This window comes from Neovison vison, chromosome 6 (genome assembly GCF_020171115.1).
Source record: "Neovison vison isolate M4711 chromosome 6, ASM_NN_V1, whole genome shotgun sequence".
In the NCBI taxonomy this organism is placed as follows: Eukaryota; Metazoa; Chordata; class Mammalia; order Carnivora; family Mustelidae; genus Neogale; species Neogale vison.
This window is the reverse complement of record NC_058096.1, coordinates 65,824,460-65,837,997: the sequence shown is the minus strand read 5'-3', so window position 1 is coordinate 65,837,997 and position 13,538 is coordinate 65,824,460. Positions and strand designations below refer to the sequence as shown.

The following is a 13,538-nucleotide window of genomic DNA, read 5'->3' as shown; positions in this document are numbered from 1 at the left end:
TGTCTTTTCTTTGTTCAGAGTTGAAACAGGTTGACAGCCATTAACCTGGGTTGCAACTACAGGTGGCACTGGAAGCAGATTGGTTCCCGGACATGCCCGGTGGAAGGAGGGGCCCTAGTCGGCAGCAGCTAAGCCGTTCAGCTTTACCTTCTTTACAGACTTTGGTTGGTGGGGGCTGCGGCAATGGAACAGGCCTGAGAAACAGGTAAAAAAAAGAGTAAGACTGCATAATTTATAATATTCTGTGATAAGTGTGGCTAACATAGCTGTCATCTTGCTATTCAGATACTTGCTTATCAAGGTTATTTCTTGACAATGAAGTGGGAATCCTGCCCTTGAAGATTGAAAGCTCAGTATTTCAGAATACTTTTGAGTGGAAAGTTGTGTTATGGGGCCCACAAAGTGAAAGCAGTCCAATTCTTACTTATGGCTGATAATCCAACTTCTAACTTTTTTAGCTACTAAAAGAAGGGAGAGGAGAATTAAAGTACAAGAGAAATGTTGTGGTTTAACTACTTACTAGGGTTCTTTTTTTGGAGTGGGGAAGGCAAATTAAAACTGACAGTTAAGGGCGCCTGGGTGGCTCAGTGGGTTAAGCCGCTGCCTTCAGCTCAGGTCATGATCTCAGGTCCTGGGATCGAGTCCCACATCGGGCTCTCTGCTTACCAGGGAGCCTGCTTCCCTCTCTCTCTCTCTCTGCCTGCCTCTCCATCTACTTGTGATTTCTCTCTGTCAAATAAATAAATAAAATCTTAAAAAAAAAAAAAAAAAACTGACAGTTAACATGAAATTCTAAAATTAGAAGTCATATTCTGTCATGGGTCTTAAAAATTATTTTGTTCGGGGCGCCTGGGTGGCTCAGTGGGTTAGGCTGCTGCCTTCGGCTCGGGTCATGGTCTCAGGGTCCTGGGATCGAGTCCCGCATCGGGCTCTCTGCTCTGCGGGGAGCCTGCTTCCTCCTCCTCTCCCTCTCTCTGCCTGCCTGTCTGCCTGCTTGTGATCTCTGTCTGTCAAATAAATAAATAAAATCTTTAAAAAAAAAAAAAATTATTTTGTTCAAAAAATTGTTTGAAATGAATAAACTGTCAGTTGTAACCCAAACATTATGAGTGGTATATGAGAATAAAGAATGTGGTCTTTTTAATGGAAATTTATCTTTGTTCTTAATTTTCAAAAGTTAGGTTGAATTATTTCTAATCTTACCCAGGATAACTAACTTCATGAGGTATTTCAGTCATGTAGCAGTGGAAAGAGATGGTTTTTACTTTATATCAAGTGTTTGATCAAGATAATTTTTGTCACCTAATTTCTGCTTTCTTTCTGAGTAGAGTTTTCTCTTGCTTGGATTCTCATTTTCAGTACTGCTAGCAATCAGTACAACTGTTGCATTTTTAGGCCCTCCTGATGTTATTTGTGCACTTCTCTCTTCATGGCCTGCCCTCCTTCTTTCTTTCTGACTTTTCAGCCAAGGTTCTACTCAATCCTCAAAAATCAGTTCTGATCTTGTTGTTTCAGTGGGGCTCTCCCCGAAATTCCTGTTTGAAGGGATTTTTCTAGGCTCTGATTCTCATTATACTAATTGTCAATCAGAATTTTATATTTTTGTATGTATACAGAGTACTTATATTCTAGAGTATTATTTTTTAACTCTGCTGGTTTTTGGATTTCCTCATGTTAAAAACAGTGATATTATCTGCTTCACAGCAGGATGTTGAAAATAAATGAAATAGTAAATTGCAACAACTTTTTAGAAGTTTAAATTTTCCAAAATTTCTACAATAACATGTATTACTTTATATTTTTAAGACTAAAAAAAGGGAATATGTGAAAATGCTTTTGAAGGTACTATATAACATTGATTTTGAGGTAGAATATTTTGAGTACATGCCTCAATTTTACTAATATATACTATTGATTTAATGATTTAGTTCTTTTAAATTGCAACAGGAAACTGTAGTTGTGCCTTACTAGGATTATAGTTAGCTAAAAAATTCTAACTCTGCCTCTGTATTAACTCCAGCAGTTGTTTGTTCATTTTCTTCTACTTTGGCTTTGTGGATTCCCCTAGAAAATCATGTTCTCAGACTGTCCCATGGACTCCCTCCTCAGGGTTTTAGGGACTGCTGTAGACTTCAAAGGGAGGAGGAGTTAGGTAGGCCTAGTAGTCCAGGCTTCAGGTTTACTAGTCCTTTTTTAATCAGACTAATTCCTTCTCTGTGTGTTCAGATATCAGGATATCGTGTAAAATGTCCTTTGGGGGAAGGAAAATGAAGTGTTCTGCTAGTAAAAAAAAAGAATTGAAAATCACATTTCTAGATGGTTTTTCCTTGGTCTGGTGAACATAGGAATCAAATATGGACCAAAATCTTCCTTCAAGTTTGCAGATAGAATACTGGGAAGACCTAGGAACATTTGGAAAATACTTGTGCCCTTGAATGGATATAGCTATGATCATGTATTCTTTTCTCTACCTTCTTTGTAGCTCTTCTATCCTGGCTTTCAGAGTTCTAGTTATGGTTGCCTTGATCAGCTTCTCCACCCATTCTCCCCTTTTAACATATTCAATGGGGGTAGTAAGAAGAGGAGTGCATTTTTTATCATAATTTGAATAAAGAGAAAGATCATAGTTGTTCATGGCTTAAAAAATTATTGAAATTGGGACGCCTGGGTGGCTCAGTTGGTTGGACGACTGCCTTCAGCTCAGGTCATGATCCCGGAGTCCTGGGATCGAGTCCCGCATCAGGTTCCCAGCTTCACGGGGAGTCTACTTCTCCCTCTGACCTTCTCCTCGCTCATGCTCTCTCTCACTGTCTCTCTCTCAAATAAATAAATAAAATCTTTAAAAAAAAAAAATTACTGAAATTATTATTGAGTGATTATTTTGTGACACTTTTTCTAGAGAGGTTATTTTGGAAGAAGATGTTCTATGTTTGTTTCTTTTTGGGAAAGAAAAGACCTAGAATAGCTTATTATATAACACCTAGGAAAAGTTTTAAGAAATATGGATAAAACCACTGGTAGATGGCCTAGAAAATAGTTTTAGGAAGATTGTGTACAAAGAAAGACAAGGTCTAGATGAGAACTTACTTCTGGAGTCTCTGTAGAGTACTGAAGAGAGAACTAGGTGATTGTTTAAGTGTGACACAATTTTGGATGATATATTTGATTCTGCAAGACATAGGTCAGCTGGGGGCGCCTGGGTGGCTCAGTGGGTTAAAGCCTCTGCCTTCGGCTCAGGTCACGATCTCAGAGTCTTGGGATCGAGCCCCACATTGGGCTCTCTGCTCAGCAGGGAGCCTGCTTCCTCCTCTCTGCCTGCCTCTCTGCCTATTTGTAACCTCTGTCTGTCAAATAAATAAATAAAATCTTAAAAAAAAAAAAAAAAGACATAGGTCAGCTGGAGAAGAGAGCATTTGCATGTGTTTGTGGCATAATTTGGTGAAGGTCAACTTGGGAGTGTCAGAGAGCTAGTTCGGTGACAAAAATCAAGATTGAAATCCATAGTTCCCTGTCCTTTTTTTCCCCCCCCTTATGAAGAACAGCGATTTGTTCACAGGAGAAAGTGCTGAGATGATTGCCTTTAAAAAAGGAGGATATACTGTGAATTTCTGAGTTTCCTAGAGAGCTTTTAGTTGAGGGAGAATCTTATTTGAGAAGGACTAAGTGAGTTTTTTTCTTTGTTTTGTCCTGACATATACTTTGTTAATAATATGACCTAAGTATGTCCAAATGATCACTGCTTTTTCTATCCCTCCTAATTCTTTTTTATTTCCTTGAATCGTTCTTGCTTTATCCATATGCTTAGCAAAACCTTCGTAAAAACCTTGGGTGCTGAGTCTCTAATGAGGCTTTCTGTAGACAGCATTTCGTGTGTGTTGTTGCAGGTAGTTGCAGAAGGATTTTTTTTTTTTTAATATTTTATTTATTTATTTGACAGACAGATCACAAGAAGGCAGAGAGGCAGACAGAGAGAGAGGAGGAAGCAGGCTCCCTGCTGAGCAGAGAGCCCGATGCGGGGCTCGATCCCAGGATGCTAGGATCATGACCTGAGCCGAAGGCAGAGGCTTTAACCCACTGAGCCACCCAGGCGCCCCTGCAGAAGGATTTAAGTTGCTTCTGTATGACTCCACTGAAAAGGACTCTTGGAAGTTTGCACCTGGTTTCCTCCAGACTTTGCCCCATGTACCTATTCCCTCTGCTGATTTTGATTTATATCCTTTTACTATAATGAACACAACTGTATGCCAGTCCTGTGAATCTTCAAGCCTGGGCATGATCTTAGGGACATGTAGCACAGTGTGAAAGAGAATACGTTAACATTGAAAAGAATTTTTTTTTAAATTATTTTTATTAACATATAATGTATTATTTGCCCCCCGGGGTACAGGTTGAAAAGAATTCTTTAAAGAGAATCTGTTCCAACTCTTGCATTATAGGTGAAGAAACTGAGGTTCAAGGATATAAAGTTACTTTCTCAAAGGCTGCTTTCACAAAGACTGACCTTTAAAGTTACTTTCTGCAAAGACTGTCAATAGTCCTGGTCTAGTCCTAGATAGACAGGATTATCCCACATTGTATCTAAAATGTATTTGTGCCATTTTGCTTTTTTTTTGCATCTATTTTTATATCCTGTTAGAGAAATACTTTTATTTTTCCTAAATAATACCTCTAATTTTCTGAGATGTATAGACCAAGTCTGTTTATTTTAACTATTTTTTTTTTTTTGGTCTTAAGAGCTTTGATTTTATCTATTAAGCTTTCAAATGTAAAAAAAAAAATGTTCCTTTTCCCCTCAGATGCTCTGCATCATTTTATTTGATCTTTGACCCTTTGTTTTTTGGCTTGAAGTATAATAGCCAAGGCTGTGTGAAGTATCACAAATGTAGATTTTCTGCACTGTGTTTTGAATATTTCTTGACCCCAGCATTTCATTGGCTTTGTTAACAGCAGAAGCACATTAATCTGCTTTATTTGGGAAAAATTCTGTAAGAACCTTTTTAACCTTTAAATAATAACATAATTTAGCATGCTTTCTCCCTTCATGTATTTTTGACTGAAGAGGTATAAGAATTTTCAGTTTGGGGGTGCCTGGGTGGCTCAGTGGGTTAAGACTCTGCCTTTGGCTCAGGTTATGATCTCGGGGTCCTGGGATGGAGCCCCGCGTCAGACTTTCTGCTCAGCGGGGGGGCCTGCTCCCCGCCCCCGCCCGCCTGCCTCTCTGCCTACTTGTGATTTCTGCCAAATAAATAAGTAAAATCTTAAAAAAAAAAAAGAATTTTCAGTTTGTTCTAGAGTTGCTCCTGACCTTATAATTTTCATAAGAATTTTGTATTTCCTTATCTTGTGATTAACTAGGGAGAGGAAATAGATTGGCTATTGGCATTAATCCCTTATATTCAGGTCTACTGACTTGTATGACTCCATAGAGCACCTTTTACATTGTATTCTATGTGAGTGATAGCTCCTGGAGTTGTGCAATGGCCCATGTCCCAGAACACAGCAGAGGGCTCCGATGTGTTAATGATTGGTGTATGATTGAGCAGGTGAGGTTGTGAGACCTACTGGTAGTTCACAATCAACTCCCTGGTAAGCTTGGTCTATTGGAATAATCTTTGGAAATGAGAGGAAGAAATTTGTGTAGTTTTTTTTCCCATCCTCTCCCTACCCATTCCTCTTCTTCCCTTCCAGCTCTTCTGAGATTCTGCCATGGTATTCTTTTTTTTTTTTTTAAAGTAGGCTTCTTGCCCAGCATGGAGCCCCACACAGGGTTTGAACTCACAACCTGAGATCAAGACCTGAGCTGAGATCAAGAGTTAGTCCCTCAACCAACTGAGCCACCCAGGCACCCCTCTGTCATGCTATTCTTAACTGTTCAGAATGAGCAGAGTTTATATTCCCATAAGTCACTTAAAGTACTATATATTTCACATACTAATGCTACAATTCTATATTTGGAAATCTTAGAGTAGAATGATAACGCGGATATTGTTCCTTCTCTGGAATCTTCTTTGGAAATATCCAAACCAAGCCTCTTTTCCTTGCTCTGAAACAATAATAGACCCTTAGATAGCTGTAACTATTCCCAGGTCTATAAACAGTGGGAAAGTTCATTCCCTATCCACTCCTGTTTTATCATTTTAGGTAGCCCAGCTATTTCTGACCTATATAAAAAAGCATGGAAGAGGGCGCCTGGGTGGCTCAGCTGGTTAAGCAACTGCCTTCGGCTTGGGTCATGATCCCGGAGTTCCGGGATCAAGTCCCGCATCGGGCTCCCTGCTCGGCGGGGAGTCTGCTTCTCCCTCTGATCTTCTTCCCTCTAATGTTCTCTCTTTGTCACTCTGTCAAATAAATAAATAAAACTAAAAAAAAAAAAAAAAAAAAAAAAGGAAGAAAGAACAGCTAGAAAATGGGGAGTAAAATCTCTATATTTTAATTTGTATTTTAAGAGATTTCTCTTTCATGACCACATTAGTCTGCTGTCTTCTCAACATAAAGGTATATATGTGAATTGAACTAGGAAAAGCACAGTCTCTGTCCTTATGATTATGATCTGATAAAAAATAGATATATACAAGGAATTTTGTGACAGTAATAAAAAGTTTTAATAATAAAGGCATAATTTAGGTATAGTGGGGGCACAGGGTTAAGGTGAATTGGTTTGGATTGATTCAGTAAGTTTCATGAAGGATATGCTTGATCATTTAAAAAGTCTTAATGGATTTCATTAGTAAATATGTAAGTGGGGGTTAAGGAAGGTGGTTTTGAGTGGTATTGCTGGGAAAAGTCATAGCATGTAGAAAAGAATAGCATATATATTCACAGATAGCAAATAGCATGGATATTTTATAGGTTGTATATGGAGGGGTGGCAAGAGATGGGACTAATCTGTTAAAAAGAGAGCCTCATAGGACATACTAAAAATTTGGATGTTATCCTGGTGGCGCTAGAGAGTTATTTAAGGGTTTTAGGCAAGACAATAGCACTATTAGTTTCACTTTAGATCTCTGAAGGCAGTTTGGAGAATTTGATGGAGTTAATTTTAGGGAGATTACTTCAGTAGTTTAGGTGGAAAATGGTAACTGCTTGAACTAAGGCAGTGGTTTTAGAGAGGAAGGTGCAGTGTGGAAGAAGCTTTACAAAGTGGAATATTTAAGTTCTAGCGAGTCATTGGATATGAAGAGGCAGAGGAAAGTTCTAATAATGACTCCCAGGTTTCTGATTTTGGTGGCTACTGAGTGGGCCATGAACTAGCTATCGTAAGGATTATAGGAGGAGGAACACAGCAGTGTCCAGTAGACACCTTGATAACATGCATCTGAAACTCAGATTTTAGTTTTCAGCCTGTTAAAGATAATGGAAGCTGTGGCCACATGTTTGATCACTGAGAGAATGTGTGTAGAGGGAGAAGACAAGAGCAGGAGTTCCTAGGATGCAGTCTTGAGGGAAGGCCATTACTTAAGTGTTAAGTGGAGAAAGAAGCAGGGCCCTTTATGCTCTAGAACACTGAAAGATTTATCACCATTTGAGTTAACCATAGTTTCTCTTTCAGGAATGGTAGTGCTATTGGCCTTCCGGTCCCACCTATCACAGCCTTAATCACCCCTGGTCCTGTTCGTCATTGCCAAATTCCTGATTTGCCTGTGGATGGAAGCCTGCTCTTTGAATTTCTCTTTTTCATCTACCTGCTGGTTGCTCTGTTTATTCAATACATCAATATCTATAAAACAGTGTGGTGGTATCCTTATAATCATCCTGCTTCTTGTACTTCACTGGTAAGTCTTACTAGGCTTTTAACTTCTGTATGTTAAACTTAACCAGGAAACTAGTTGGAAAGCCCAAAATTACTTTTGTTAACAATTTTTCTTCTAAAAAAAAGTTTTTCAGTTAAACCATGGATTACTTTCAGAACTATAATCTTGTAAGATTATTAAAATATAAATATCTGGAAAGGTAAAATTGAAATGAAAATGCAGAAAACCTTTAAATAATTTATCATATTATCACGAGTTTTGATGTTTAACTTTCTTTGCACTATATTAAATTTGTTGGACTTAAGGTGCTAATATGACTAAATTCCAGGAAATTTACCCTTTTAATGGCTATCTTAGGATAATGGTTGCTTCTATAACAAATAAACCCAGAATTGTATGATGCACCAGACACATAATAGTCTGAGGTAGTTGTTTTTGTTTGCAGGAGTAGCATGCTTCCATGTGGTCAATCAGGGGACCCAGACTGATGGAGACTGTGCTGTCTTCTAGTATGTGGCCTCCAAGTTGACTGTGGCCCACCTCGTTTGGCTAGAAAGGGGCAAGAGCATAGGGAAGTATAAAGGAGAGTTTCTTATGGGCCAGGTTCACACATATTCACTCTTAACTACAGGGAGACTGGAGACTGTAATTCTTTCATATGGTTTAAATGAATAAGATTGGGCTCTGTTACAAAAATAAAATTGAGACAAGGACTAGATGTCTTTGCTGAAATACATCAAAATATATTGTAGGTTTCTTCTACCCTCTTTTCATTTATTTAGGAGAGCTGAGATAGTCTTGATGCAGAGAAGTTCTCCATAGATGGGTATGTAAAATAACGAGTAAGAGCACTCTGGGTACTTTGTAGGTAGATGGCTGGCAGTGGCAGATTTGGATGGAAATACGCTCTAGGAAATCGAAGACTGTTGTGCTGGGTAGTTTGTATGTGTGTTTGGGGCTTATCAATGATTAGAAAATGTCCTTGGCCTGATGAACATAGGAATCAAATGTGGGCCAAAATATTCAAAATAATACGGGAAAGGAATAAGCATTAAAAAAAAAAAATACTTGTATTACTTGGTTGTTTCTGGAAATAACTATGAAGTATTTTCTCTCCATATTGACGATGTACCTACTTAACACCAAGTAAAGAGAATTTCGGTTTCTTTATTTAAGAATTCTAATGATTGGGTGCAGCTTGCTGTCTTGAGCTCCCCTGCTCTCTCATATATCAAGAGTGTACTTTAAAATTTAACAAACTTTCCCTCTTGTGTTACTCAAAAAAAAAAAAAAAAAAAGAACTGTAATGATTCAATGTCATATTGTGTGTTTTTTTTTTTAAAAAGATTTTATTTATTTATTTGACAGACAGATCACAAGTAGGCAGAAGGGAAGGCAGAGAGAGAGAGGAGGAAGCAGGCTCCCTGCTGAGCAGAGAGCCCAATGCGGGGCTCCATCCCAGGATGCTAGGATCATGACCTGAGCCGAAGGCAGAGGCTTTAACCCACTGAGCCACCCAGGCACCCCATTGTTTGTGTTTCTTTTTTTTAATGGTCTTTCTTTCCTGGATTATTAATTTATAAGTGTAGGAACTGTATTTCATCTATTCTTCTTTGGCCATGGTGTTGTAAAATGAAGAGACTGGATTAGATGATTTTTAAGGCTTCTTCCAGCCATGTAGCTCTATACGTAAATTTCTCACTATCTTAACAATGGCATTGGCAAAGCAGTCATTAAAGTAATCGCTTATTTTTGCAAGTATTATCTCATTTACTCCTTCTTTTAAAAACATGTAGGTACAAAAAAAAAACAAACAAACCAGAAGACTGGTATTACTGTCCCATTTTATAAATTAGAAATATGAGACCTAGAGATCACAAATCTTGTTCAAAATCACATAGTGACAAAGTGAGTACTGTCACTCCCTGCTATGCTATATTTCCTATTACTTATTCTGTGTTTAATCCATAAGTACTTTTGGGTAGGTCATTATTTAGTTTTCACTTTGACATTCCATGGAAACCTCAGGTTTTGAATTTTCAGGCTAATCAAAGAGCTCTTCTGTCAGTCAACCATTTCTGACAAGAGTTCTTTTATTTATTTATTTATTTATTTATTAAAAAGATTTTATTTATTCGACAGAGAGAAATCACAAGTAGGCAGAGAGGCATAGAGAGAGGAGGAAGCAGGCTCCCCGCAGAGCAGAGAGCCCGATGCGGGGCTCGATCCCAGGACCCTGGGATCATGACCTGAGCCGAAGGCAGAGGCTTTAACCCACTGAGCCACCCAGGCGCCCCGAGAAGAGTTCTTTTAGAAGTTCCCTACAAATGTTGCCTTGCAAGGGGGCCGGTGCTCCTGTCCTAATCAGGAAGCTGCTGCTAGAACTGCCGAGTCCAAAATTAATGCTTCCTTTCCTCTGACTCATACCACCAAACATGGGTGCCTTTTACCCTGCCCCTCTCCCCATTTCACTCAGTTCTGAATTCAGGTTTTATGTAATGCTCAAGGTTGGCAGAAACTAAGTCAAATCTAGAACTTGAGTTGCAAGAAAGTCTGGAGATGAAATTTTTCATTTTCTGGTCTGTGCAATAGCAGAAGGCACACCTGAAGCAGGTTATCCTGTAGACTGGCTCACTTATCTGCTACATACGGTGCTAGCTCACACAAACCTTAGTGTTTAATTGTGAAACTAAGAGTAACATCTGTGAAATAGCAAATATGATAAGATTTTAGCCCATCAGTCTGAAAGGGGTCTGAATCAGTAAGCTGTTCAAAGATTAATGGGCCTTGAGAGACCTAGTTACTTCCTGACACTGAAGGTATTCAAACGTGGGAGATGGCTGTGTGCCTGGGATGCTCTAGAAGGGACTTAGATCTAAACTAGTGGTCTAAATTTTGTTCATTATGTATGTCTGATTCAGAAATTGATCAGATTTATATATTGGGTTTTTCTTTTTCCATTTCAAGATCTTAATAATTATCAAAAAGAAAATGTGGACCCCCGAATATGTAAAGTATCATTGTAGCCATCAAGCAGTTAACTGAATGAGTCTTAACCCTAAGAAACATAAAAGCTAGAAGTAGTATAGTAAATTATTCAGAATATCAGAACTGGAGGGTGATTAATCAAATATTCTGGTTTATAGAGTTAATCATAAGCAGATTACCAGTTTTCAGTGATAGAGCACAGAACAAAATTTACTTAACAATTAAGATACATTAGGTGCTTAAATCATTTGATTAAAAAATGTCTTAGATGGACTGGTGATACATAAATAAGACCCTCAAACATTAGGTATGAAGTAGGGGGGTCTAGTGAATTTGCTTGCATTATTTTGGAGGAGTGAGGTGAACCAGAAGTCTCAAAGCTTAAGAGGGGATAAATATTAGAATCCAAAACACTTAGAGAAAGAGAAAAGGAAGTGATCTGAGGTAAGCCATTCTCTTGATATTCTGGCTACTCTACCTTTAAAATGTATCCCAGATCGAGCCACTCCCATCGCCCTTGCTGCTGACCCTGTTCAGTCCATCTTCATTTCTTACTTGCATTAAAAGCAGTAGCCTCCTAACTGATCTTGCCCTGCTACAGTATATTCTCCACACAGCAATCACTGTGATTGTTTTAAAATAGAACCTGGCACTCTTTGCATAGAACACTTCCATGACTTCTCATTAGGAAAAAATATAAACTTAATCTTTTGTTATTCATTACATCATTTCAGCCCTCTTACTGATTTTCAGACACACCAGGCATATGTCTTCCTGTCTTAGGGCCTTTGTGATTCCTTTTCCCTCTGCCTGGGGCTCTCTGCCTTCAGATCTTGTCATGGGTGTTACTTTGTCTGCCGTCAGCCCAAATGCCACAATCTAGAGATGTCCTCCATAACCAACAATTTAAACTGGCTCTGCAACTCCCTTTCCAGTTACTATTCATCACTCTCTTATTTCTTGCCAGTAGTTGTTACTAGGTAAAATGCTTTTGCTTGTCAGCTTGTTTGTCGTTGACTTTACACTTAAATTTATTAAAGATATGGCTTTAGTTGTTATAACAGGACGGCTAAAACAGAGTAGAACCTTATTTCCTGATTTTTTTTTTAACCTTATTTCCTGATTAGATAAAAACCAGTCATGTGATATGCCAGCGTGGCAACTCTTTGTTTCCATTGCTCTGCCACTCTCGACATGCTTCTTCCAAACCATGGTCCGAGATAGCTGCACCGACTCTTGTCAGCACATCTGGCCAGCAGGAAGGAGGAAAGGAGAAAGATAGCTCCTTCCTTTAAGGGCATGACTTGGAAGTTGTATATATCCTTTCCCCTCACATCCCTTAGCTACAAGTAGTTTTGCAAGGGAGGCAAGGAAATGAAGCTCTAGTTAGCAAGGAGTCAGTGTCCAGTTAAATTCTACTATGATGGCAGAAAAGACAAATAGAAATCCTTGCCATCCCCTTTCCCTTTCACACCACAGTAAAAAATAAGATCCAGGAGAGCAGGAAGCTTGTGTGTTAATTCTTTAGCACTGTATCCTCAGTATCAAGAAGAGTACTTTGCACACATTGTGGGTGCCCCTACTTACTTAATGAATTGAGAAGTTCAGCTTTTGAGTCTGGAAGGAGGACTCTGGAAACCTAAAGAACTTTTGACCAGCAAAATGAAAATACATCCCCATTTTGTTTGTTGCTAATGTGCTTATTATTGTGCTTATTATTTATATACTCTTAGAACTGGAGTTCTAATTACCGATAGATGCTGACAGAACTTAGAAGGAATCATACGCAGCATCTAGGTAATGCTATCATTTCTTAGGAAGAAAAGATCAAATAGAAGACACGTTTTTGTTGTGTGTTTTTTTTTTTTTTTAAGATTATATTTATTTATTTTTGTGAGAGAGCACAAGCACACAAGCTGTGGGGAGGGGCGGAGGGAGAAGCAAACTCCCCCTGAGCAGGGAGCCTGATTCCAGGATGCTGGGATCATGACTTGAGCAGAAGGCAAACGTTTAACCAACTGAGCCACCAAGGCACCCAAGACATTTTTTTAAATCAAGTTAAGAAGAAAGACTAAATTGAAAGTAATTGACATGTCAGCCTGTAGGGAGTTTAGGTTAGTAGATATCCAGTTAGATTAACATAAGCTTGCATAGAGATACCAAAAATAGGAACTCCTGAACGCTGGGAGTCCCATCTGATCCATTGAATTTGACACTCGTTATAAATATGGCATTTTAAATAAATTACTTTCTCTTTTTAAAGATTTTTATTTATTTAAGAGAGAGCCCAAGCAGGGGGTGGAGAGAGGGAGAAGCATGCTCCCTGATGAGCGGGGAGCCTGACCCAGGGCTCGATCCCGGTACCCAGGGATCATGATCTGAGCCGAAGGCAGCCACTTAACTGACTGAGCCACCCAGGGACCCCTTAAATTCTTCTTTTTTTAAAAAAAAAAAATATTTTATTTATTTATTTGACACAGAGAGAGAGAAGAGAGAGAGAAAGATCACAAGTGGGCAGAGAGTCAGGCAGAGAGGGGGTGGGGAGGCAGGCTTCCCTCGGAGCAGAGAGTCCGATAAGGGGCTCGATCCCAGGATCCCGAGATCATGACCTGGGCCGAAGGCAGAGGCTTAACCCACTGAGCCACCCAGGCACCCCAACCCTTAAATTATTCTTGCCATAATTCTGCAGGCTGTCACTCTTTAACCCAAAGCTGTAGTCTTCCTTTCAACACTGTAAACTTTCAAAAAAGAGGGGAGTACATTCCAGATAATTTAAAATAGTATTTGAGAAATTAAAGC

General features: G+C 39.0%; 1 protein-coding gene across 2 annotated transcripts in view; it reads left to right on the top strand.

The window, feature by feature from the left end:
* TMEM39A (transmembrane protein 39A) overlaps positions 1 to 13,538 on the top strand; it is a 31,542-nt gene that overhangs the window by 1,431 nt on the left and 16,573 nt on the right. For both annotated transcript variants that reach the window (XR_006384975.1, XM_044251444.1), the window contains exons 2-3: positions 19 to 205; positions 7,550 to 7,772. Coding sequence is in view for 1 of the 2 variants with exons in the window: in XM_044251444.1 (XP_044107379.1) it covers positions 93 to 205; positions 7,550 to 7,772 (336 nt within the window). In the remaining variant the exon portion in view is untranslated. The remainder of the gene's footprint in view (positions 1 to 18; positions 206 to 7,549; positions 7,773 to 13,538) is intronic.